Source organism: Chinchilla lanigera, unplaced genomic scaffold, assembly GCF_000276665.1.
Source record: "Chinchilla lanigera isolate Chin_1 unplaced genomic scaffold, ChiLan1.0 scaffold00135, whole genome shotgun sequence".
NCBI lineage: Eukaryota > Metazoa > Chordata > Mammalia > Rodentia > Chinchillidae > Chinchilla > Chinchilla lanigera.
The window spans coordinates 504534-527644 of record NW_004955536.1 but is presented as its reverse complement, the minus strand read 5'-3'; the positions used below and the strand labels follow the sequence as shown (position 1 = coordinate 527644).

The 23111-nt window shown below is 41.4% G+C and overlaps 1 protein-coding gene across 3 annotated transcripts; it reads left to right on the top strand.

Moving 5' to 3' along the window:
• The first annotated feature begins 7245 nt into the window (after positions 1-7245).
• Vdac3 (voltage-dependent anion channel 3) lies at positions 7246-20252 on the top strand. 3 transcript variants are annotated; one of them, XM_005410506.2, is made up of 10 exons: positions 7246-7562; positions 9773-9841; positions 10854-10903; positions 12086-12088; positions 13978-14130; positions 15049-15101; positions 16407-16634; positions 18319-18469; positions 19262-19319; positions 19737-20252. In XM_005410506.2, the coding sequence occupies exons 2-10, from the start codon at positions 9775-9777 to the stop codon at positions 19826-19828; spliced, it is 855 nt and encodes a 284-aa protein (XP_005410563.1). In that variant the 5' UTR covers positions 7246-7562; positions 9773-9774; the 3' UTR covers positions 19829-20252. The 3 variants fall into 3 exon arrangements, with proteins under 3 accessions (XP_005410563.1, XP_005410565.1, XP_013363187.1); XM_013507733.1 differs by lacking the exon at positions 7246-7562 and adding an exon at positions 7940-8106; XM_005410508.2 differs by lacking the exon at positions 12086-12088 and having other exon boundaries at positions 7247-7562.
• The last annotated feature ends 2859 nt before the right edge of the window (positions 20253-23111 follow it).

The following is a 23111-nucleotide window of genomic DNA, read 5'->3' as shown; positions in this document are numbered from 1 at the left end:
AAAAAAAAAAAAAAAAAAAGGACCTTTGGCTGAGCTTGTGGGTACATGTCTGTAACCCCAGCAGTTGGAGGCTGAGGCAGGAGGATTGCAGGTTTTGAGTCCAGGTTGGGCAATTTAGTAAGACCCTGTCTATAACAGCGAAAAAGAAAAGAAAAAAAAAGAACCAGAGATGTAGCTCAACGCAAAAACCCTTGTTTTACTCCCAAGGATTGAAAAACAAAACAAACAACAACAAAAAAAAACCCTAAAAACCCAGAAAGCAATTATCTTTTTCTTCCTGCTCTTTGGTCTCCACTTCCAGGCCACTGTGAGGTGAGCAACCTCCTCTCCACAGCTACCCACCATTATGCTCAACCTCGCCACTGCCGTGCACAGCCTTGAAGGACTTGTAGGACCCCCGTGAGGCTTTGCTTCTGCAGCAGGACAAAAGGAGCCTTTCTGGGGGTCCATCCTGGCCACCAGGTCCCCATGTTGATGCCCTCTGGCAGGGATTAGTTGAAAACCTCAAGCTGATCCTCCTAGGTTTGTAATGAACACCTGGACCAAAGGAACTCTAAAACAGCACTACTGAGTAAGCTTAGGGAAGTGAAAATTCCCAAAAGAAATTTCTGGTGATGCAGATTTCAGTTCTGTGGGTCTGGGCCGCCCTAGGGGCTCCCCAGTCAAGAGAGAACTGCACCTGTAGGCCTCCCTTCCAGTTGCTGCCCTGCAGTCAAAGGCAGGGTGTCAGAACTGATGATTTATGTTCACTTGAAAGTGGAAATCTTTGTTATAGCTCTTTTGTCAAAACCAGTTTGATTTCCATGAATTTTGCTTTTCGTAGAAGAAAATCAAAGTAACTGAAACAAGCAGGTCTTTGGCAGAGTCTCACAGGAAGTGTTCAGTAAAGTCAGAGATGAGAGGGGAACGCTGATGGGGCTGGCAGATCGCAGGCTACAATCACTGAGCTCTCAGAAGCATTGCCATTTCATTACCTGGGGTCAGGAGATGAAGTGAGCCTCCATGTGCTGTGGCAATGTGCCACAGCATCCAGAGCAGGGAAACTGAGGCCAGCCTCTCTCACCAACTGTGTGGCCTTAGACAGGTCTGTCTCCTTCCAGCCTCAGCTCCTCCTGTCCCTGTGCTGCCTTGTTCTAGGATGCACTTTTCATATGGGGAGCTGTCCCCATGCCATGTCAGGATCCAAAGTCCTTCCCGCAGGATGGCTTCTGCTGGGTTTTTTGTTTGTCTAAACAGAATTAGGTGCCATTTCTTGTGACTTCATAAATACTGAGCACCTGTTCCCATGACACTCTCACCCCAGGCACCTCCCACTTTTGCTTTTCCAAGTGGAGCCAAGACCAGCTGGGCTGATACCCACATGCCCAAGGGGCAAGAGGAAGAGGAGGCTGTAGCATTGGGAAGCACTGTGCTCCTTGGTCTGGAAGGAAGTGAGCTGGGAAGAGAGCAATGTCTAGGTGCGTGGCCTGGTGTCAGGGCTGCCCAGCTTTGTGATGGGTATACTAGAACCAACATCCTGTTGTGTCCCAGCAGCAGTTTATGGGTCAAGTGGCCATGTACATAAAGTTTTTCTTTTGGGGTACAAGGGATGGAACCCAGGGGTGCTCTAGTGTCCAGCTGTGTACCCAGCTGGCTTTAACTTTTTAATTTTTGATACAGGATCTTGCTAAGTTGGCCTCAAATTTGTGATCCTCCTGCCACAGCCTCCCAAGTAGCTGCAATTCCAGATGTGCAGCACCATGCCCAGCTGGAGTTTTAGTTTTTAAACGGAATTATGTTGTAGGGTGGTTCATGGCTGATTTCCTGAGGCCCTTTCTGCCATATGGTTCTATGCATTTGTCACCTATGAAATGTCAACTTGGCAAACAAAGTGTTTCCCTGGAGTTCACTTTGATGTACTCTCTTTACTGTAGATATCATGCCAGAGGTAGAGGCCACTCGGAGAACAGAAACCTGTTCAACTGAGTGAAACCCATTCTTTTCCAGGAAAGTCATTGTCTTCCTTGTGCACCCACATCTCCCCGTCTTTTTTGTCTCATTTCTCTTCTTTCTCTTAATTTTTCTCCTCCTTTTGCATCCCTATAGCTAACTCCATTTATTCTTTCTTTTCTTTTAATTCAAAATGCTTTCTGGGATTTGATGATATTGTGGTGGCATTTGGAGCCTGAGGGGCACAGAAAGCTGAGGGTCGGCTCTGCCCTGGTGCTCTGTGCCACCGGGCTGGGGTGGTGGCCCCTCCAGAGCCTCGCCATCTTGAGGGTCTGCCGGGATCCAGACCAAGGCCACGGAGTAGCATTAGAACAGAAGGGGCGGAGCGGTGGGAGAGGGAAAGGAATGTAGACACCACAGCGACCTGTATGTGGACATACATGTCCTCTACCGACCTGGTGTCAGGAGGAGCCAGCAAAGAGGAACTTTCCGGTCTGCAGCTTCTTCCTCATCGAGAGAACACATTCTGCCATGTTTTGGCTTGGTCCCTGTGATGTAGACCAAGCTGGGTCTGGATTTTTGCTCCTCAGAAGTAAAGGGTGAATCCCATTGCAGTGTAAGACCCAAATTGCCTTAAGTGCCAATTCTTAATAAGTTTTTCTTGTTTTGTTCTCTTGTGGTACTGGGGAACGGACTCAGGGTCTTGTGCATGCTAGGCAGGCACTCTAGTATTAAGTTACATCTTTAGAATTTTTAGCTGTTGTTGAAACAGGGTCTCAGAACAGTTGCAAAAGGTAGCCTTGAACTTGTGATTCCGCTGCCTCTGCCTCATGCGTAGCTAGGACTCTATGAGGCACCACAGCCCAGCTCTGAAGCAGCACACCAAACATTTCGTGGCCGCCGGCGAGCTCTGCACACTGCAGGCCTCCCGGGAGGAAGGCTTTCCCCTCGGGACATCTCCAGCGCCCCACCCCCCGCCCCCCGCCGCCTCCTGAGAGCTGTTCCGGCTCTCCAGGGTGTCCACGCCTACCCGAACTTTGGCCAAAGAAAGCTGTGGCTGAATTCTCCCTCTGGTGGGCTCCGGTAGACCGAGAGTTTACTCTTGGGGTTTTCTATTTTAAAAACAGGGACACTGGGGCTCAGAGAGATGTGACCTGCCAGACGCCACCCGGCTGGTGGGCTACCGCCGGGGATGCAGCAGCCGCGGCACGCGAGGAGCGCCTTTTCCGAAGCAGTGCACCCCGGGAGGCGGCCCTCGCGGCGCCTGCGCAGAGCGGGAGGCGCGGGCGCTCTGCTGCGGCTCGGGTCCCTGTGGCCACCTTCCCGCCGGTCTAGGTCTCTGTCTCGGGCCCCGCGGGGGTGGGTGAGGCCGTCCCAGGCAGGTCCGCAGCCCTCCCAGGCCGAGCCGGCTTCTCCGAGCACGTTCACGCGCTGCGCCCCGCTGGCGGCCCGGGCCCACCTCACCTCACGGCGGAGACGCGGGCGAGGCTTTGGACGAGGACGGCCAGGCCTCGCCTGTGGGCGGCGCCCCCTCGTGGCCGCAGCGAGTGAGCCCGCGGGAGACCCGGCCGGCTCAGCCCCGGGCGGTAACTCCCCGCGGAGCAGCCTTACCCTCAGAAATCCAGGTACTTCCCACCTTGTGAATGTAGGGCTCGAATAACGTTCCTGACTGTGAAGGAAACACACATTCCCAAAACTTAGAGATTATGGAAAATACAGGAAAGTGCGAAGAAGAAAATTAAAAATCATATTCTCTGACGTGACAGAAATGTCATCAGACTTTGGCAAAATTGTCCCAGCTCTTCTCTGGGCAGGTGCAGGTGCACATGTGAACCGGCATCACTCACTTCCTCAGCACGTAACGTGACTGATCTCCCCTAGCTCCACAACCAGCCTTCGTTTAGGCCCCCAGCTGCTCCATGCTGTCTCCTGCCGATCCCTTGTCCCTCTCCCCTCTCCACCTCCTTCATATTGGGGGATTAAACCCAGCGCCTTCACAGTGAGCTACATCATCAGCCCTTTTCAACTTTGAGAGAGGGGCTTATTAAGTTGCCCGCCCTGGGCTTGAATTTGCAATCAGTCCTACTGAAGACTCCCAGACTGCTAAGTTTACAGGAGTGCACCATCACATCCAGCTCCCTCTATACACACACACACACATAAATGGAATTGTTTCCTCTTACTCTTTGTTTTGTACTGAGCATTTCCCCCCATCATCATATATTACCACAACACACGGCTGAACCATAACCCCAAACATGGATATATTGTACTTTATTTAGGGAATCTTCTAAATGTTAGGCATTTGATTGTTTTTCATTTTTTCTACTTTAAATCATTGAGGTTTTTCAAGATAAATCTTTGTACACATTTTGATCTTTTTGTTGAGACGAGACCATTAACATGGATTTCAGGGGCTGGGGATTTAGCTCAGCGGCAAAAGCGCCTGCCTGGCAAGCGCAAGGTCGTGAGTTCGGTTCCCGGTACCGGAGAAAAAGCAAAAAAAAAAAAAAAACAAAAAACAACAACAAAAAAAAATAACATGGATTTCTGCAGTCGGTCTTGATCACGCTGGTTCTCTGCTCTAGGAGCCAGACTCCTGTTCTCCCAGCCATCCCGAGATGTCTCCAGGCCCGTCTAGGGTAAGGAGGTGCTGTTACCCACGGTGTCCTTGGTTTGCTGCCTTCTTGTATATGCCCAGGTTCATGCTTTGTGCCCCCTTCCTTTTAAAGATGCTGTTAGCTGCTTGGGAAATGGGGAGTCCTCGAGCTCATCAGAATTGTGGAATCTTTGAAACAAGCAATGGCTCTTTTTCCTTTAAGAAACAAATAACAGAATCTTCTATTCTTACACTTGAGGTCAGTGAGCTACCAAATCTTCACAGTGGAGCTGCTGTTCTCAGCTGTTTTTTTTTTAATTTCTGAGATTTTCTCTCAAAAAGGCAACATGGGCAGGTGAGTCAGTTGCTTGGAACTGAGTGGGTGGCCTGAGTCCTGTTCATTGGGTGGCCTGCTGACCTGCAGGACTGACACAATAGGGTACTTCCTCATATCCCAGCTCTGAGCAACAGTGTCCTGTACATAGCAAACACTTAGCTAAAGGAAGCAGTTTAGAGTCCCCATCCTGTGCTGAGGTTCTAAAATTCTATCAATTTTGTACAAGCAGAATGCCACAATCCTAGGATTTGGATGGAGAAAGTCTTTTCTACACAGCTGAAGGGTTTAGATCACACTGTGGGTGGGAAAATGGCCACAGCTTTGAGGTGGCATCTTGAGACGTTAATCTGGATTCTGTTAACCTGGCAGAGCCAGAGGGACAGGGAGCAAGGAAGGCTGCCTTCTCAGCCGCAGCTCTCCCCATGCCTCTTCTCACTGCCTACCTCCCCCAGCGTGGCGGGACAGCAGGTATGTGGATGATGTGAGACTGGTGTGATCAGGGCCTTTCAAAAGACAGACCTGGAAAGGGAAAGACTGAGTGTTGCCAAGTCCTGGTCACAGTGCTCCTATTGGACTACTATACTGGAGGGCCGAGCCTGAGCCAAAGTATAGGCTGAAGTTGTTCGTCTAATATTTAAGAATATGAATAAATACAGGCCTTGCTTGTACAGCCCTTAAACTCCTAAGCATATTAATTTTCATCTGTTACTAATTAATGAAACTTTCACATATGCCAGGTAGATTATATGCTATGACTACATCATTTGATTTAATGTCCACTGCAGTCCTCTAAGGTAGACATTATTTATTTCTGTTTCACAGATGTGGAAATTGAGGCATAGAGAGGTTAAACTGGTCTTGCGAAAACCAGTGTTGACAGAGCTGAGAAATAGACCCAGTTTCTTCTCACTCCAAAGCTTATTTTGGGTACTAGGTTGTGCTGCTTTGTGTATGGCATTCATTGTATTCTGCCTCATTCAGCATATATTTGTCCAAGTCTTACATTATGAATCCCTTAGGGGCATTTATCTTATTTATCTCTTATTAACTTGAAATTCCTAACACTCGACAGGCAAGTAACAGTATTTGCCTATTGATTCAAGCAGCAATCTGTATTTTATACTGATCACCACAGACTCTGTAGGTTTTTTTCCTTCTCCTTGATTTTTTATTTTGAAAACTTAAAACTTCCTAGATTTCCAGAATTGTTCAATGGACACACTTAGATATTCCACCTTGCTTCACTAATTAGTATACTTTGTTTTTCTTTTCTTTCCTTTCTTTTTTTTTTTTTTTTTTTTTTTGAGCCATTTGCCGACATACTTCTAAATACTTCAGCATGTTTCTCCTAAAAACGTGGACACATAACCTTGGAAAAACTTTACATTGTTAAAATGCTAATATAATGTTCTTCAGGACCTGCTTTGATTTTTTTCCAAGGTCCAATGTAGAATCACACATTGCTTCTGCTGTCATGTCTTCTCTTTCTCCCTACTCTAGTACAGTGCACCGGTCTTTTTCTTAGTCTTTCACAAAGGATTTTTTAAGAGATTGGAAAGTTTTGCAGAAGGTCCCTCGATCTGGATTTATGATTGTGCCTTATGAATAGACACTTCTGGCAAGAACACTGTCTTTGTGTTCTATTGCATTGGTCATTTTTGTTCCTGACTCTATGAGTTTTTTTTTTCCTTTAAAAAATAAAAGAAGGAAAACATATTAACAGATATCCATTTACAAAATAGCATAAAAAGAAGACAAACAAAACAGAGTTACAGACAAAATTGTAGGAAATTATCCATGGTTGTTGTTTTACTTATTGATATCTTCAAAGTGGTTTCTCAGGAAACAAATAGAGACATACAAGATTGATCAAACCAGTAATCATTGACTCTTCTGACTCTTTGAAGTTTGATCGCTCAGTGAGTTCCTTGATGTGACGATGTCCTTGCCACACAGGAGTATTCTCAACCATCGCTTGGCCTGAATCCTTTATTACTGTGATGGTTCCAGAGTGGTGATTTTCTCTCTTTACAGATTTCTCCTACACTGATTACTTTAGAGGTATTTTCCTCTAAAGATCTTTCCCTCCATCTCTTTTATCCGTTTATATTTTAACCTACTTCTACCTGCGTGATCTCGAATGAATCGCTTAACCCCTAGGGAAAGATGAGATGGCCTAGGGTCACCTTCGTCAATTTTAGTCAGCCTGGGTGAAATTCCCATAAAGACCTGAAAGATGTCCTCAAGAGAAGTTTGGGCGTGACGTGCCAGGCAGCAACCTGGGTCAGGAGAGACACTCTACAACTTCTCTAAACGCCTTGCCGGCCCTCCTCCATAGCAACAGTAGCTAGGGGGCCTCGGAGCATTCTCGCGAGAACGAGACCCTGGGGCGAAGCTGCGGTCCAGAGCCTCGCGGCAACTCGCGGTTCCCAAGCGCCCTCACCCCGCGCCAAGCCCTCCCTCGCACGCGCGCACTCGGAGCCCGGCGGTTAGCAGCGTGCGTGCGCCCCGGCGGCCCCCCGCGCCCAGACCCGCGGCGCGACTGGGGCGCCACACGACAGCGCAGTCGCGCTCGGGGGAGGCAGGGGCGCGCAGGCGCCGCGTCGGGGAGCGAGGCCGCGCAGGCGCTGACGGCGTCGGTTCTGGGGAGACCTTCAGCGTTACCCTAGCGGAGCGGCACGGGCTCTCGGCTCGGAGGTGAGGGCTGCGGGCCGGGCCAGCGGGGAGTGGCGGGCCGCGGGCCGGCGGAGGCGAGCTCACGGGCGTCGCCGCCTCCTCAGGGGATGGAGCGGCGGGAGGCAGCCGACGCCCGGGTGCGGACGGACTCCCCTCCGCGCAGCAGGCCGGAGAGGGTGTCGGTTTCTAGGGGCTGTGGGTCCTGTACCCTAAGTCCGCGCCCCGGCCCCGCCCTCACCTTCCTCTCGAGAGCTGACCTCCAGCCTCGGGCGAGTCTTGCCTCGGTGTGGCCGGAGGGAGGATGCTGCGGTGCAGCCTGAGACACGGAAGCCGGGAACAAAGGGGCGCTGCCGGCAGATCCCCTGGTTAACGCCCGACCTCGTCTGCGTCTGGTTTAGCTCAGTGCACGGTGCATTTCTACCAGCTGGAAGTGCGTGCGTAGAGCTAATAGACACGTTTGGATATAGCTTTACCCGCGAGTAAAGTGAAGGCTCCCTGTCTGCTGGATTTTTGCTTGATCATACCAGCAGTGCATTTCCCGTCAGAAGAATCGGGGGCCTGAAAAGTAAGCTTCAACTGTGCAGAATTGAGATGTCAGTACATTAAACCAGCTGAACGACTTTTGCAAAGTCAATACTGTCCTATTTTGAAAAGTAGCAGTACAGTACTAAAAGAGTGTAGTTAATACCTAGGTGTACACATGGATGTATCTGAACATTTCAGGGTATCTTTTGGCAGTGTGAAAAAACAGAACAACACTTTAAACATTTGTTTGAATGTGTAGTACTTGCGTTTGTATATTTACTCCCAAGTTCAACATCATCAATTATGATCAAGAGCAGTAGCATATTGTAATAATAAGGAATACATATAAAGTCCAAAGTCGATCATTTGAGTACAGAGGATTGAATTATAAAACAATTGTTCTGGAAGTGAACTAGGAAACCTTGTATCTTAGACGATATTTTATTATGGCTTCAGTCAGTATACCTGTACCACTAGTTTTATCTTTACTGTGCTCTTTCTTTTTAACTATATCATAGTGTCTGTTGTGTTTGATAGGTTTAGGTTAAAAATTAATTCCCATTAATTTTTAATTAAGTACATCATGGGTATATGTTCGGTTATGATGTTATGGGTGGAAATTTAGCAGAAGCCCAGATTAAGAGCTGGATTAGATGTACATAATTTATTCATTTCAGTAAATAGTTTGAGGTGGTTTATTCCTAGTAATTGTAAGAGCTGGCTGGAACTATGGCGTTTTCTGGTACAACATAATAAATTCATGCTAGTGGAAATTAGTGCGAATAATAACCCTAATTGGTTCGAAATGGTTTTTGAATCTGTAAGAGGGGTAGCAACCTGCTGCAGGAAAAGGTGAAAAGTCTTCCATTATACCAAGAGGGCATAAGAATGGGCAGAGGTATTGTTGGTAGCCTTGGTGAATTTGATGTAAAGGTCATATTAGCAGTAGAAAAGTTGGGAGCATACTGAGTAGGCAAGTTGCAAAGTCAAGGTACCTCAGATGTTTGAAGACTTTCACTTTGGGGTTTATCATTTTTTGGGTGAGGAGATTACTGCATGTAGAATATCCTATTTCTGGTTCATGTGTAAAATTATAGCAGTTCTTTTTGGGGTTGAGACAGGACACTGTTCTTCTTCTTCTCCTCCTCCTCCTCCCCCCTCCTCCTCCCCCCTTTCCCTTCCTCTCCCCCCACTCCTCTCTTCTTTCTTCTTTCTTTTTTGTTTTTTTTTTTTTTTTTTTAGTGTTCCATATTAAACCCCCTGCCTTATACGTACTAAGCTACATCCTCAGCACTAACCTGGAGGATTTTAATGGCATATAGTCTTACAGTTCTTTAAAAATTTTTATCTTGTCACTATACAGTTTTTTGGGTATATAACAAAGGATTTTTGCAAGGTAAGTTTTGCTTTTTATTTAAGAAGTCTAATTTAACAGTGCATTTTTCAGCTTGTGACAACTTTCTTTTCTTTGAATTGTACTCAGAAAGATGATATCTGTGAAACCTCATAGGTAAGCCTTTTTATTTTGCAGTGTCCTGGAAAGCTCTTTAAGGAGCGGAATGCCTTCTGTTAACTACGATTGCATTAGGGTATACAATTCAGTGATTGAAAGGAAGAGAAAAACATCTCACAGAATGAAAGAGTAGAGAGCTATGAGTGAATTTACACTTAATGGTTGTTCCTCTGTTTTCATTTTTCTTTATAAGATATGTGTAATACACCAACTTATTGTGACCTAGGAAAGGCTGCCAAGGATGTCTTCAACAAAGGATATGGTAAGTATGCCATCTCCAACTTGAGTTAAGGGTTAATGTTGAATTCCTCCTGTACATAAGGTAATTTGTTAGTAAAGTAAGGGTAAGTCAACATTAATCTATTTCACAGGCTGTAAGGGGATAACATTAAGAGGGTATTGAACTTTATTCTGTAGAGGTAGAGTCCCTTGCAAGCATTAAGAAGTTATATACATGTGTACACAAACATCTACACATATTTTATACATAATGTAATCTGTAATATGAAGTAGTGTAGACCTGTAATGTTTATACCTCCTTTGGCTAGCTCTGAGGATGATGAAAATACTTCTCCCTGCAAATAATGACATTGTTTTTATAAAAGTGAAGACACAAATTTTGACTTCTTTGGACTAGCATATAGTCTCTGATTTGCAGTAGATATTTATTTTTAGGTTTTAAAATTTAATCAAGTTTTTAGTTTTTTTTCTACTGTACACATTGACTTTTTCTTACTGGTAATATTAATTGTATATTTTAACCATACATATGTACACACGTTTTCTAGTATGTATTCTAATATACTCTAGTGATTTTGTTCTTAGAACTGTTTTTTTTTTTTTTTTTTTTTTTGGTTTTTCTCCGTTACCAGGAACCGAACTCACGACCTTGCACTTGCCAGGCAGGCGCTCTCCCGCTGAGCTAAATCCCCAGCCCCTTGTTCTTAGAACTGTATATATTCCTTTCATTAACTTGGTCTTTAACTTATATTGAGTTATATTTATTCATTTTGAGAGACTTAAAATTTTTACTACATTATCAATTTCTTATGGAACTCTCATTTCATGAGAATACCATTTATTTTCCATGTGGAAGATACTATATACCAGTGGTGGCAAACCTATGACATGCATGCTGCAGCAGGTTGTTTGTAACATTGAAAGCTCTAAAAGGTTTGCTATCACTGCTGTATGCTATTCTCATAATTTGACTTGAAAAAACTGTAGTGAATGTTGCATTTTTTACATTACTTTGTTTTTATGTGTGTCTCCAGGGTTTGGCATGGTTAAAATAGACCTGAAAACCAAGTCTTGTAGTGGAGTGGTGAGTACCTAATATTTTTTAATAGATGTAGCATACTTACAGCAAGTTGTTTAAAAACTCTTGTTCACCTAGTTATATGAAACAGCATACTTTTGGTACTATGTTGTTTTTCCCACTAAGCATACTCAGCCAGTTAAACCTGTAGATAATCAGTTTTAATGTAGGGGAGACATTTTATGTTTGTCATAATAAGAATACTTTGCATCTTACTGTTAGAAGATACAAAATGTGTATTTTTGACTGTGCCCCTGTTACTATACTCTTATGAATATGTATATAGGGAATAAAACCTTTTTTTTTTTGGTCTTTTTGAGACAGGTCTCGCTATGCAGTTCAGGCTGGCCTTGAGCTCACTTTTTAACCCAGGCTGGTCTCGAACTTGCAACAGTCCTCCTGCCTCAGCCTCCTGAGTGCTGGGATTACAGGCGTGTGCCACCAGGCCTGGCTAAAATACTTTATTTTTATTATAAGAGGTTCATACAGGTTTTGTTATTTTTGTAAAAGCAATTAATTCTAATCTCCCTTCATGATTAATTGAAGTAAAATAGAGAAATAAGATGTATTTCTGCATGTAATTATGCAGGTTATTTTGATTTTTAACTGCTATTCTTAATTTCAGTCTTTTTTACTGGAAATTAATGATGTAGTAAAGTATATGTTGACATGTTTTCAAAGCATCATTAACCAGAGCTTTTATTCCATCATCTAAGCAAATAGATTAACTTTTCTTGCACCTCATCCTCTGTTTTTTTCTCATTGGCTGCATCTTTTGTTGTTGTTTACCTATTCATACCAATGCCGACTTTACTTCTGAATATACAGATTTAATTAAAAAGACAAAAGACATGTGGAATTCTTATAATATTTTATATTGTGGTTTGTATAATCTAGGTTTGTCGCTATATTTATTTCTCTGGATTTCTGTAACTAATATATATGTATATGTACATTTCTTTCTCTGGATTTCTATAACTAATATGTATTGTATATGTACATATATATGTGTATATGCACCAACCTTACTAAAGTGGGCATATTGTATGTATGTTCCTGTTAAAGGAGAAGAATGATATGTATTTTGAGTAGGTTAGAGAATTTGTCCTGTTTACATTTGTATTGTGAAAATCATCAACTACAATTTTGTCTCCCTTTCCTGCTCCCGCTGTGGTTTTATCTGTTCAGATGGTAAGGAAAAGCTTATTTATGTGCTCGGTTTCATAGTTGCTTTGCATCTCTGGTCTTGGTTTAGGATAAATTTCATCAATCATTCTACATTTTTTTAGATGGTATCTTGGAATATTATTTTTACATGACATCTAACAGTAACTTTTTTTGTTTTGTTGTTTACTAGCATTTAATATAGAGTGGTAGATTTTAAATGCATGGTTATAGATATAATTTTTACTTATTTGAACTGATTCTGAAAGTAGACAAAAGTTGAAGCAGTTGTGAACCTGGAACTCAACATGGACCAACTCTAGACTTCTGTTTGAGATTTATCCTTCTGGTATTTTAGTTTCCTGACAAGCTTCAGACTAAGAAATGATAATGATAACAAGGAAGACATGTAGACTGTTCCATCACTTTACCTTTATGCATAAAATTTTCCTAACACTAAAATTAAGATTTACATTTGTTATAGTTGTCAAGTTTGTAGAAGGTAAAGTTAAAAAGGAAACACTGAGAGCATGAGGTGTGGTGTGGTGGTGCATGCTGGGATGTGGGAGGCTGAGACAAGAGGATTGCAGATTCAAGCCCAACCTGGGAATTTAGTGACTTACTGAGACCCTGTCTCAAAATACAAGGGTTGGGGATGTAGCTTAGTTCAGTCCCTAGTACCACCTCGCAGTACAACTACCACAACAATAACAACTGAAAAACAAAATAAGCAAACACTGGGTAGTTGGAGCTACTAAAAGAAAACAGTTGTCACAGTAAAAAATTAGTGAGCTCTTAAACATGACTAACATTTTATCACTTTTTACTAAGGTCTTGACCCGAATGTGCAGCATGATATTCACTTTGAAAGCTTTCTGTGTAGTGTTGATAAACAGATCATAGTTTTGCAGTTGCTTCATCCATCAGTGGAACTCAAGTTGGGGACAGGATATTTGTTAAAGGAGGCCTCGCATTTCAGGCAGCACTGTGGAGTTGCATAGGGTTGGCAGCTTGGTGTTACATTGGCCGCATTTCAGAAATGCTTCTTGCAAACGGCCAGTCAGAATGTTCTCTTCTTGATAATTTGTAGATTGTCAGTGACAGGTGTTGACCCTACTCTTCCCTAGAAGGAAGTCTGTTTCTTGTTGCTTACTGTCATGTGCCTGAAGGACACTTTAGGGGAAGGAGGACATATTTAGGCATTCATAGCGTTTGTTAAAGCTACTTTAGAAAGCAGGCAGGATGGAGGAGGAGAAAGAGATAAATGTAGCATTCTGTTTTATTGTGAAAAAATGGATAATTTCAAATATCAAAATTGCTTATGCTGAAATTTTGCAAATAGTTTTGCAGACAGAGGTAGAAATCTTTTCACAACGGTGTCAATGTACTAAGTGCCCCTTAATGGTACCCTTGAATATTGTTAAAATTGTACATTCTACGGTAATTGTGTTTTTTTCACTATAAAAATACATTTGTGAGAAAGTAATGAAGTGTTGACCCTATTCAAAGGGGGATTTCTGAGGACCTCTAGATTAGGTACTAATTTGAGAGATACTACAGAGAACTGATACTGTTTTTTTAGGTCATGAAAGTAAAATATGTGACATTCAGTATTTTTGTATTTTTTAGTAAAGACATTTATTTTTCAGTAAAGGTGTTTTCCTTTAAAGGAGAGAATTTAAGATGCTCCATTAGAGAGTATATGGAACAATAAATACCAGTAAGAAAAGCAGCATGATAGAAAGTAATGTTTAAACTATTTAGAGCTTAAAAAAAAGGAAAGCAGGAAATAAATTGCTGTAAAGTAGCACTGTAGTAAAAAGTAAATTGTGTTCATTTCTCATGCATTAAACACTTCTGAAATAAATGCTTTCTGTTTAATGAGCTATTTTTAATTATGTTTTCTTGCTTTCCAGGAGTTTTCTACATCAGGTCATGCTTACACTGATACAGGGAAAGCATCAGGCAACCTAGAGACCAAATATAAGGTCTGTAACTATGGACTTAGCTTCACCCAGAAATGGAATACAGACAATACTCTTGGGACAGAAATCTCTTTGGAGAATAAGGTAAGAGAAACTATTAGAAATTACTTACAGGTTCAGTTTCTCTTGTGGATTGAATAATGTTTTTTTTTTTTTTTTTTTTTTTTTTTTCCTGGTACTGGGTATCGAACTCACGACTTTGCACTTGCAAGGCAGGCACTGTGCCGCTGAGCTAAATCCCCAGCCCATGGATTGAATAATGAACAAACCACAAGTACCAGCTGAATGAAGTCTTACACCCTAACTAGTAGCTATGTTTTCTTCCTCTCTGACCTTTTTAGCTATGCCTTTATGTTTCTAGAAAAAAGAGCTTTGTTTGTAAATATTCTGATTACCATATTACATCTTTTTCTGGCCAGTTTTGTTTTTTCTGCTGTACAGCTTCCCCTCTCCTGAGTAGAGTAATTTAGTTTAGTTTTGTAATTATTGCAAAATTAGCTCCACAGAAAAAATGTTTCTAAGTTTCTGTAATATTTTCAAGGAGAAAGTCTATTGGCAGAATTATTTGTCAGGTGTTCACTGTGAACATGGCACTATTTTTTGAGGTATGTTTAAGTGCACATTGCCATTTATAGATAATAAAGAGGTATAACTGAATAAATTACTTGTTGGCTTGTTAAGTGTCAGATTATCTCTTTAAAGTAATTTCAAGAAAATAGCAAAGATTATTTTGTTATATTGGAATCTATTATTTTTACACTATATATTATTTGTTACACTAGGATTTGGCCTATACATTTTAACCTATTTTTTGATGGGAGAATCATGGCTGGGGTAAGGGGAAAGGAGAAAGGGAAGATGAGAGAATTTATTATATAATTTAGTATCTGGCTCTCTTTAGTAACTTCCTTTTTTCTTGAAATTAGAGGAAACTTAAAATAGTTTTTTTGAGTTAGAGAATTGAAAATTACTAAGTGTTAATTTAAAATCTTTGTTTTTCAGTTGGCGGAAGGTTTGAAACTGACTCTTGATACTATATTTGTACCGAATACAGGGTAATTATCCAAACCGCATTTTCTGAATTGTTGTTGGAGCCTTAGAACTTTAGTATAGGAGTTACAATGGAGAAATATAGAGGCAAGAAGAATTTGGGAAGTTGCCATTAGGGATGCCTGAGGCCTTGTGTATGTAGTAAGAAGCCACCTTCTTGATTCAGAGTAGAATTTCCATTTGAAAATTGAAAAACATGCTGTTCTGCTTAGTTGATTTCTTAGGAATGTAATCTACTGGCTCTAAAATACCATGATGAGTAATTCTGCTACAGACTTGATTTCATAGCTTCCTTAAATCGTCCAGTATCTTGGCTCAATTTCCTCATGTAAAAAATGAGGATTGTGCCATTTCCTGTCTGCCTAAGATGGGGCCCTGCTAGTTTAAAGACAAGATGTTAGATGAATGCAAAATGGAGCTGGGCGTAGTGGCGCATGCCTGTAATCCCAGCACTCAGGAAGCTGAGGCAGGAGGATCATTGCAAGTTCAAGGCCAGCCTGGGCCACAAAGTGACCTCAAGGCCAGCCGGAACTGCATAGTGAGACCTTGTCTCAAAAAGACAAAAAAACCCGCAAAAAACAAAGGAAAGTAAGATCAAAGTGGAATTTCTTCTCAGCTGTAAGAGCAGATGTGTCCTTTCTATCGTTGGCTTTAATTTCCGTTATTTTAATAATAGGGCCAGTAGGGGAAAGGGCTATTAAGAACCGGCTTTGGGTATTTAGCATTTTTCTTTTTAAGAAATGTACTTCTCTCTGTGATAGGTTAATTGTAGGATTTGGATGTTACTTTTTGTGGCATTTGACATTTAAGGAGATTTGATTTCTCATATGTCTATATGCATATATTGTCAGATTACAGTATTTTACACTGAAATATCTTACTCTTTATATTTCATATATTTTTAATTGACAAAATTATACAAATTTATGGGGTACTAGGTAGTGTTTTGATACATGCATACATTATATAATGTTCAAATCATGGTAAGCATATTTCCTCATTTATCTTTTTTTTCTATGGTGAAAGCATTCAGAATGCTTTCTTCTATTTAATCACAATTTAGTTTTTGAGACCAGCCTGTCTGTTTCTTGTATTTTGTTCATGCTTTTATGAAGTTAACATGAAGTGTGCTATTATTTTGAATTTGTAGTGCTAAATACAAAATACTATGTACATTTCTAATACTAACAAAAATCATTCGGAACATTTTTACCATATATATCCATGGGGAGAGAGATAGGATCTTACTCTAAAGATTCCTGGACAGTAGTAGAAACTCACATTTCATTGTATTGTTCTTGTTTTTACAGAAAGAAGAGTGGGAAATTGAAGGCCTCCTATAAACGGGATTGTTTCAGTCTTGGCAGTAATGTTGATATAGATTTTTCTGGACCAACCATCTATGGCTGGGCTGTGTTGGCCCTTGAAGGTTGGCTTGCTGGCTATCAGATGAGTTTTGACACAGCCAAATCCAAACTGTCTCAGAATAATTTCGCTCTGGGTTACAAGGCCGCAGACTTTCAGCTGCACACTCATGTGTGAGTGTCTATAACTGATTCCTTCTTTAGTGCTAGTGCCATTCATCAAAATACTAGCTTTTTAGCATGTTTGACACCTGTCCTTGCTATGCAGTCTCCATAGTCAGTGAAACACTCCAAGAGGTGGTCTAGTCAGTGCACATTATTGTGTTGTGGATGGCTACTGGCCTCTTGTCCTTTCCTTGAACTTGAAGGAGTTCTGAGTTCTGTAGGAGAACCTTTGGAAATGAGGTGCCCCAAGCACAGCATGGAGCCCTTGGTAAAAGATCTCTTGGAGACATTCTGCATTCTCTGGTATGATACTCACCCAGGCAGCATCTGGAAATAGGTCTAGATTACTAAGAATAACCCCCCTATTGAATTCAGCATCCTGGAACACCCCCAGGAATCCTGTAAAATATTTTGGTATCCTTGGTTGGAGCCTTGCCACCCCTCTATTACTCAGGTTATAGGAGCCCTGAAGGCAGTTCTGGGATTCATTTATATTGGCTGCATCATGTTGACTGAATGAATCTGAACTTTACAGTTATGTTTTATACCTTGTCCTGGACAATGCTGCTGTAGCAGGAACAAAGGCAAAGGGCGGGCCCTGTGCATTTGAAGTTCTGCAGATTGTTCTTCACTAGACACTTTATTTATGGTGCTAAAATGAAGCCACTCAGTGGTATATTCTAGACAGAAGCATTGATGAAACTGTACTACTAAGGAAATCATGAAAACTCACGGACTGACTTTTGGAATGCCTCAAAGCAGTTGAGTGCTTCTATGGAGCAGTGCCCCATAGATATTGTAGGGCTGTGTTTTAAAATAAAATCCAGAATTAGTTTAATTCCTGTACTTTTTTTCAGAGTCTTTGTACTCTACCCTGAAGTTTCTGTATTTTGTGAAAATCCCAGAGATCATATTTATTTATTTATTTAATGTATTCATGTTTTTTTGTCTTTTTGAGACAGTGTCTTGCTGTGCAGTTCAGGCTGCCCTTGAGCTCACTTTGTAGCCCCGGTTGGTCTTGAACTCGCAATAATCCTCCTGCCTCAGCCTCCCGAGTGCTGGGATTATAGGTATGTGCCACCACAACTGGCCCAGAGATTGTATTTAGATGTGTAGATCATATTTCCCAGAGGTGTTTCCCTCTGCATAGCATAATTGAATTGTGTATAAGAAATTTACCTTATGTGTCTGGGTGCGGTGGGCCATACTTGTAATCCCAGCACTCTGGGAAGCTGAGGCAGGAAAATTGCAAGTTTGAACCCAGCCTGGGCAACTTAGTGACTTAGTTTGACTTTATCTGAAATTTAAAACAAACAAAAGGTCTTGGGGTGTAATTCAGTGTCAAGGTCCTGGGTTTAATTCTTTTTCTTGTTTGTTTGTTTTTGTTTTTCTTCCGGTATCAGGAATCGAACTCACAATGTTGCACTTGCCAGACAGGCTTTGCTGCTGAGTTAAATCCCCAGCCCCGGTCCTGGGTTTAATTTTTTGTTGTTGTTGTTACAAGTTTTAATTAGGTGATTATAAATCACAAAACTGGATTCAGTTACTTGTTCAGTGGTCTTTATGCTGGAAATTTGCTGCAATTTTCCGGTAGAAAATGAGACCTATATTTAGATACTCTTAGAATTTGTTTCTATATTGTAACAGTGGTACAAATGAGTGTTTATGACTTTTTCTTATGCTATGAACACAGGAATGATGGCACTGAATTTGGAGGTTCTATCTACCAGAAAGTAAATGAAAAGATTGAAACATCAATAAACCTTGCATGGACAGCTGGCAGCAACAACACCCGTTTTGGCATCGCTGCTAAATACAAGCTGGATTGTAGAACTTCTCTATCTGTAAGAATGTGCTGCCAGATCAGATCTGCTTTTCTGTTTTTGCCCGAGTTGTAGATGAATGTTGTGATAGGGTGTAGTTTGCATCTTCTTTATTAACTTTAATGAGCAGCTCACTGTGTAGTGAAGAAATTATTATGTCTTAAGTTAGGAAACTTAGGGTCTAGTCCTGGTACCTCCGCTTACTTGACTGTTGTCTGGCCTTTTAAGTAATTTGATCTCCTTGGCTCTGTGTTTTCAAATCTGTGAATTTATGGGATTAGATTACCGTTAGTAATTCTTTCTAATAACAACTGTAAGTGAGCTCTTGGATTTCACGTATTCTGCTAAAGCTTCATGTGTAGTGTCTCATTTAATCCTCACAACTACTTTGTGTGCTGAGCAGTGTGACCTTATTCCTGATACACAGATGAGCAGACAGGCCTAGAAACATCAAGATCACAGTATGTGGCAGTGCCAAGATTTGAAGCCATGTATATTTTTCTGTCACTAGAGTTCATGCTGTCACCACTGTCAGAAATTATGAATTGGCATCTCAAAGGATTTAGGATGCAGAAGTGTTTGGCTGCGTAGTGCGTTTAAAAGTTTTGTTCAAGCACTTTAAGCATACAGTCTCAAAATCCCCACTATTCCTACCTTTTGGTTGACTTCTTACAAGAGCATCCTTTTATTCCTTTTCACTTTCAGCAAGGTATTTTTAGCTTTGGAAACTTAATGCCTGAAGTAGTGGTTGTATTGGAATTCAGTATAATGGAATTGATTGCTTTCTGTTTCTGTCCTATCTCTTAATCTTAGGCTAAAGTAAATAATGCCAGCCTGATTGGACTGGGTTATACGCAGACCCTTCGACCAGGTACGTAAAGGCAAACACAGAGGGGTTAAGGTAGAAGGTGGTAGAAGAATAATGAGAGTGGCCTATGGAACAGCTGCTGTCACCATAGCTTGATTCAGGCTGTCTTACTACATTTGGTTATTTGGACAGAAAGTTAAATAAAAAACTGAGGGGATATTTACGTATTTATAACTATCATTTGGCCACTTTGGTCTTCGTGTTTGCTCACTCTTTTTGGTACCCTGAAACTCCAAATACAGTTTGCTACTATACTCATACTTTACATTATGGATCACATGATTACAGATGAACGCTGTGCGGATTTAGTGCTGCTTATACTCAGTTGCAATCCATGCTGTTGACTGTCTGTTATTACTAGAAAGTTTAAATTGGTTGTAATACTGGCCATGAGTGATTGTGATGTTTTCTTTTCCTTAGGAGTCAAACTGACCCTGTCCGCTTTAATCGATGGGAAGAACTTCAATGCTGGAGGTCACAAGGTTGGGTTGGGATTTGAACTGGAAGCTTAATGTAGTTTTGAGTAAAGCCTTAGATTTATCCCTGCAAGTGAAGAGAAATGAACCCACTATGTTTTGGCCTTAAAATTCTGTGAAATTTTAAAAGTGTGAACTTTTTATTCTTCCAAAGAATTGTAATCCTTCTCACACTGAATTCAAGAGATTGCAAGTCCATCTCCAGGTGGTTCTTGAAGGCAGACCTGGAAATTGTCATGTTTGTGCCACATTCGAGTTCTGCAGTGTTGTGTGTTCCTCAGCGACCATGTAGTGTCATGTTAAAGGAAACGACCTGAACCGCCCCCCCCTTTGTACATTGTGTCCTGCATGTTGTACACCACTTTTTCATGATGTTTTAATATATTGGTCTCTGCTATAGTGGAATCTTTAGTTTTGCATCAGAGTAAAATAAAATAAACCCATCACACTTGGAACATAATTGCCTGTCTGGTTTGCTAGTGATGGTTTTCTTATATTTGCCGTGATTGGTTTTGGAGAATGTCTGCTTAGGTAGATTGTATCTGCAGCTGTATGTGTGAGATATCTGTGTTGTTGTCTGGTCCTCTGCTTTCCTTTGCCTGGTTTTGTGTCTAAGGCATGGAGCAATGAGTTCTGTCCTGCTGGGGAGAAGCACAGCTGCTGAGGAACTTGCTTTCCATTGCCCAGTGATTAGATGGTGCCCTGTTCATAGTTTTATAAAACCTGAGAAGTGAGGCTAAGCTGGGTGTGATGGCCCATGCCTATAATCCAAGCATTCAGGAGCCTGAGGCAGGAGGATCCCTCTGGATTCAAGGTCAGCTACACGATGAGTTCAAGATCAGACTGAACTACCTAGCAAGACCCTGTCTCAAAAAAAAAAAAAGGTGTGAGTGGGTGAAAATCCAGGATGAAGGAAAGAGTACATTTAGGGGAAAGAGGAAAGGCAAGAGGTGCAGGTTGAATGAGGCCAGAGCAGGAGAAGGATCTATCTGTGGCTCCTCCAGCGCTTAGGAAATGTTTTTGATCAGTAGTTTTAAAAACATAATGGCCAAAGAAGGAAGCGCGGTTTAGAAAATAAATCAGACTTTTGACTTACTAAAGTCATCTTTTTAAGAACAGAACTTTGTTCGCCAGTTGTGGTTCAAGGCCAGCCAGGGCTACAAAGTGAACTCAAGGCCAGCCTGAACTGTATAGCGAGACCCTGTCTCAAAAAGACAAAAAAAAAACAACCCAAAAAACAGAACAGAACTTTTGAAAATCTCTTTTGTAAAACACAAGATATATATTCGAGTTTTAACAAATTCATACAGTTAAGGAGCAAATTAAAAATGAAAGTCCCCAGTTTCCCTTTCCAGTCCCCCTTCCTTCACTGCCACTAACAGGTTGATATGTATTCTTGCAGATATTTTTAGTGTCATTAATAATTCATAAGTAATCTGTTTATATGTAAAATGTTACAGTGCATCTTGTGGTTGCCATGTTCTTTTAACATTGGAGTTCTTTCTATTCATAGATCTGCGTACATTTTTTACTTCCTTAGTATAAATGACATAATTTATTAACAATTCTTTTTGCTATATTGTTTTTTGTTTTATAACCAATGTAGCATTGATAAAATCCATTTTTGTGGGATATCTTCACAGCAGCATAATCAGACAGAATTTTGTGTGATAATGAAAATGATCTAAATCTGCCCTATCCTATGTGATGGACATTGGCCACATAGCACTGTTATACTCAAAGTGTGGTAGGGCAGCAGAGCAACTGAATGTTACACTTAATTTAGGTAGCTACAAGTAGCTTGTGACTGTTGTAGTAGACAGTATAGTTGTATAAAGTGGGTTTTTAGACATGAGATTTCTGGGTGGTACAGCATATGCCTTTGATACATGACATAAATTTGCCCTTTAAGAATTTTGTACCAATTTACAGTTCTACCAGTGATGTTTGAGTACCCTTTCTGTATGTCCTCAGTAACACTGAATGTTACTAGACTTTCAAATTTATACCGGTTTTACAGGTAAAAAGTTGTTTTGATTTGCATTTCTCTAGTGGCCAGTGAGAGAGAACTCTTCATATGGTTGCTGATCATATAGTTCATGTTTGCCTGTTCAGATTGCTCACTCATTTCCAAATAGACAAATTTTCTTTTTGAAAAATTTCAGTATGGCATATCCCTTACCACCACCAGAGATTCTCTTTAGCTTTACTAGACAGTATCCTTCACTAAAATTGTGGTAATTAGGTAATAACTGAACATCACTTATTTTATGGTGGAGAATATGATACCAACCACAAGGTAGGATTTTATTTTCTCTAATACTGTCTTTGTAGATTGTACCACCATTACAAGAAGTGAAGTGAAACAGGAGAGGAGTGAACCATCTGGGGTCCAGTTAGCCTTGTATTCTGTGTGTGGACCAGATGCTGTGGTTGTGCTGCTCTAGGAGCCAGCCTGGAGCTGCGGCCACTGTGCTATGTTGGGCTGTCTGAGCAGTTCTCTGCCAGTGCAGTCAAGGCTGAGAGCTGGAAGTGGGGATGGCATAGGGAGATGGGCAAGGAGATGCTCACCAGATGCACCTTTAATTGTGTAATCTTAGTTTATCTGTTGGGATTGGTTCTTATCTATGGCCTAGATTAGATCAGAAGGAGAATACTATGCATTTGTAGTTTTTCTCCTTTATGCTCATTCTTTCAAATGATTTCATTCATATTGTAGAGCCAAAGGAGCTAAATTTTATATTAATACAGTAATTAAATATGAATGTAGCCACATGTACTAATTTTAATGAATTGTAGCTGGCTGGGCTATGTGCTGAGTACCCTCAGCATTGAGGGAATTACTGTGTATAGGCCCTGTGCTGGTTGCTTTATATGAAATAACCAATGAATTGTGACTGTTCTGGAGTCAAGAGTCTGGAAAGGAACCTCATCTTGGGGTGTCCTGGGACGAGGCAGTTTACATGGTTCCTCATGGATCCTGTGTCCTGTGTGAAGCCCAGCACACACTGCTCACATGCAACTCCCCAACTCCAGCTGTCTCTTCACAGCCCCCATCCCTTCACTCTGTTATGTCCTGTGGCCCCTCGTCCCTCTGACTTCATGCTCTCAATCAGTTCATTCAGCATACTGCTAGGATCCTTAGTTGTGCATTTTGAGTGTTACTGTCAAGATAACTTGCTCTGTCCTTTATCACTGTGAGTTTGGCACCTGGAGCAGAAAACTTAACATTTTGAGGCATATGTATTTAATGTCAGTGAGTTCTCTGAGTCACAGCTTCCATGCCCAGGAGTTTGCCTTGAGGAAATCATTAGAGATG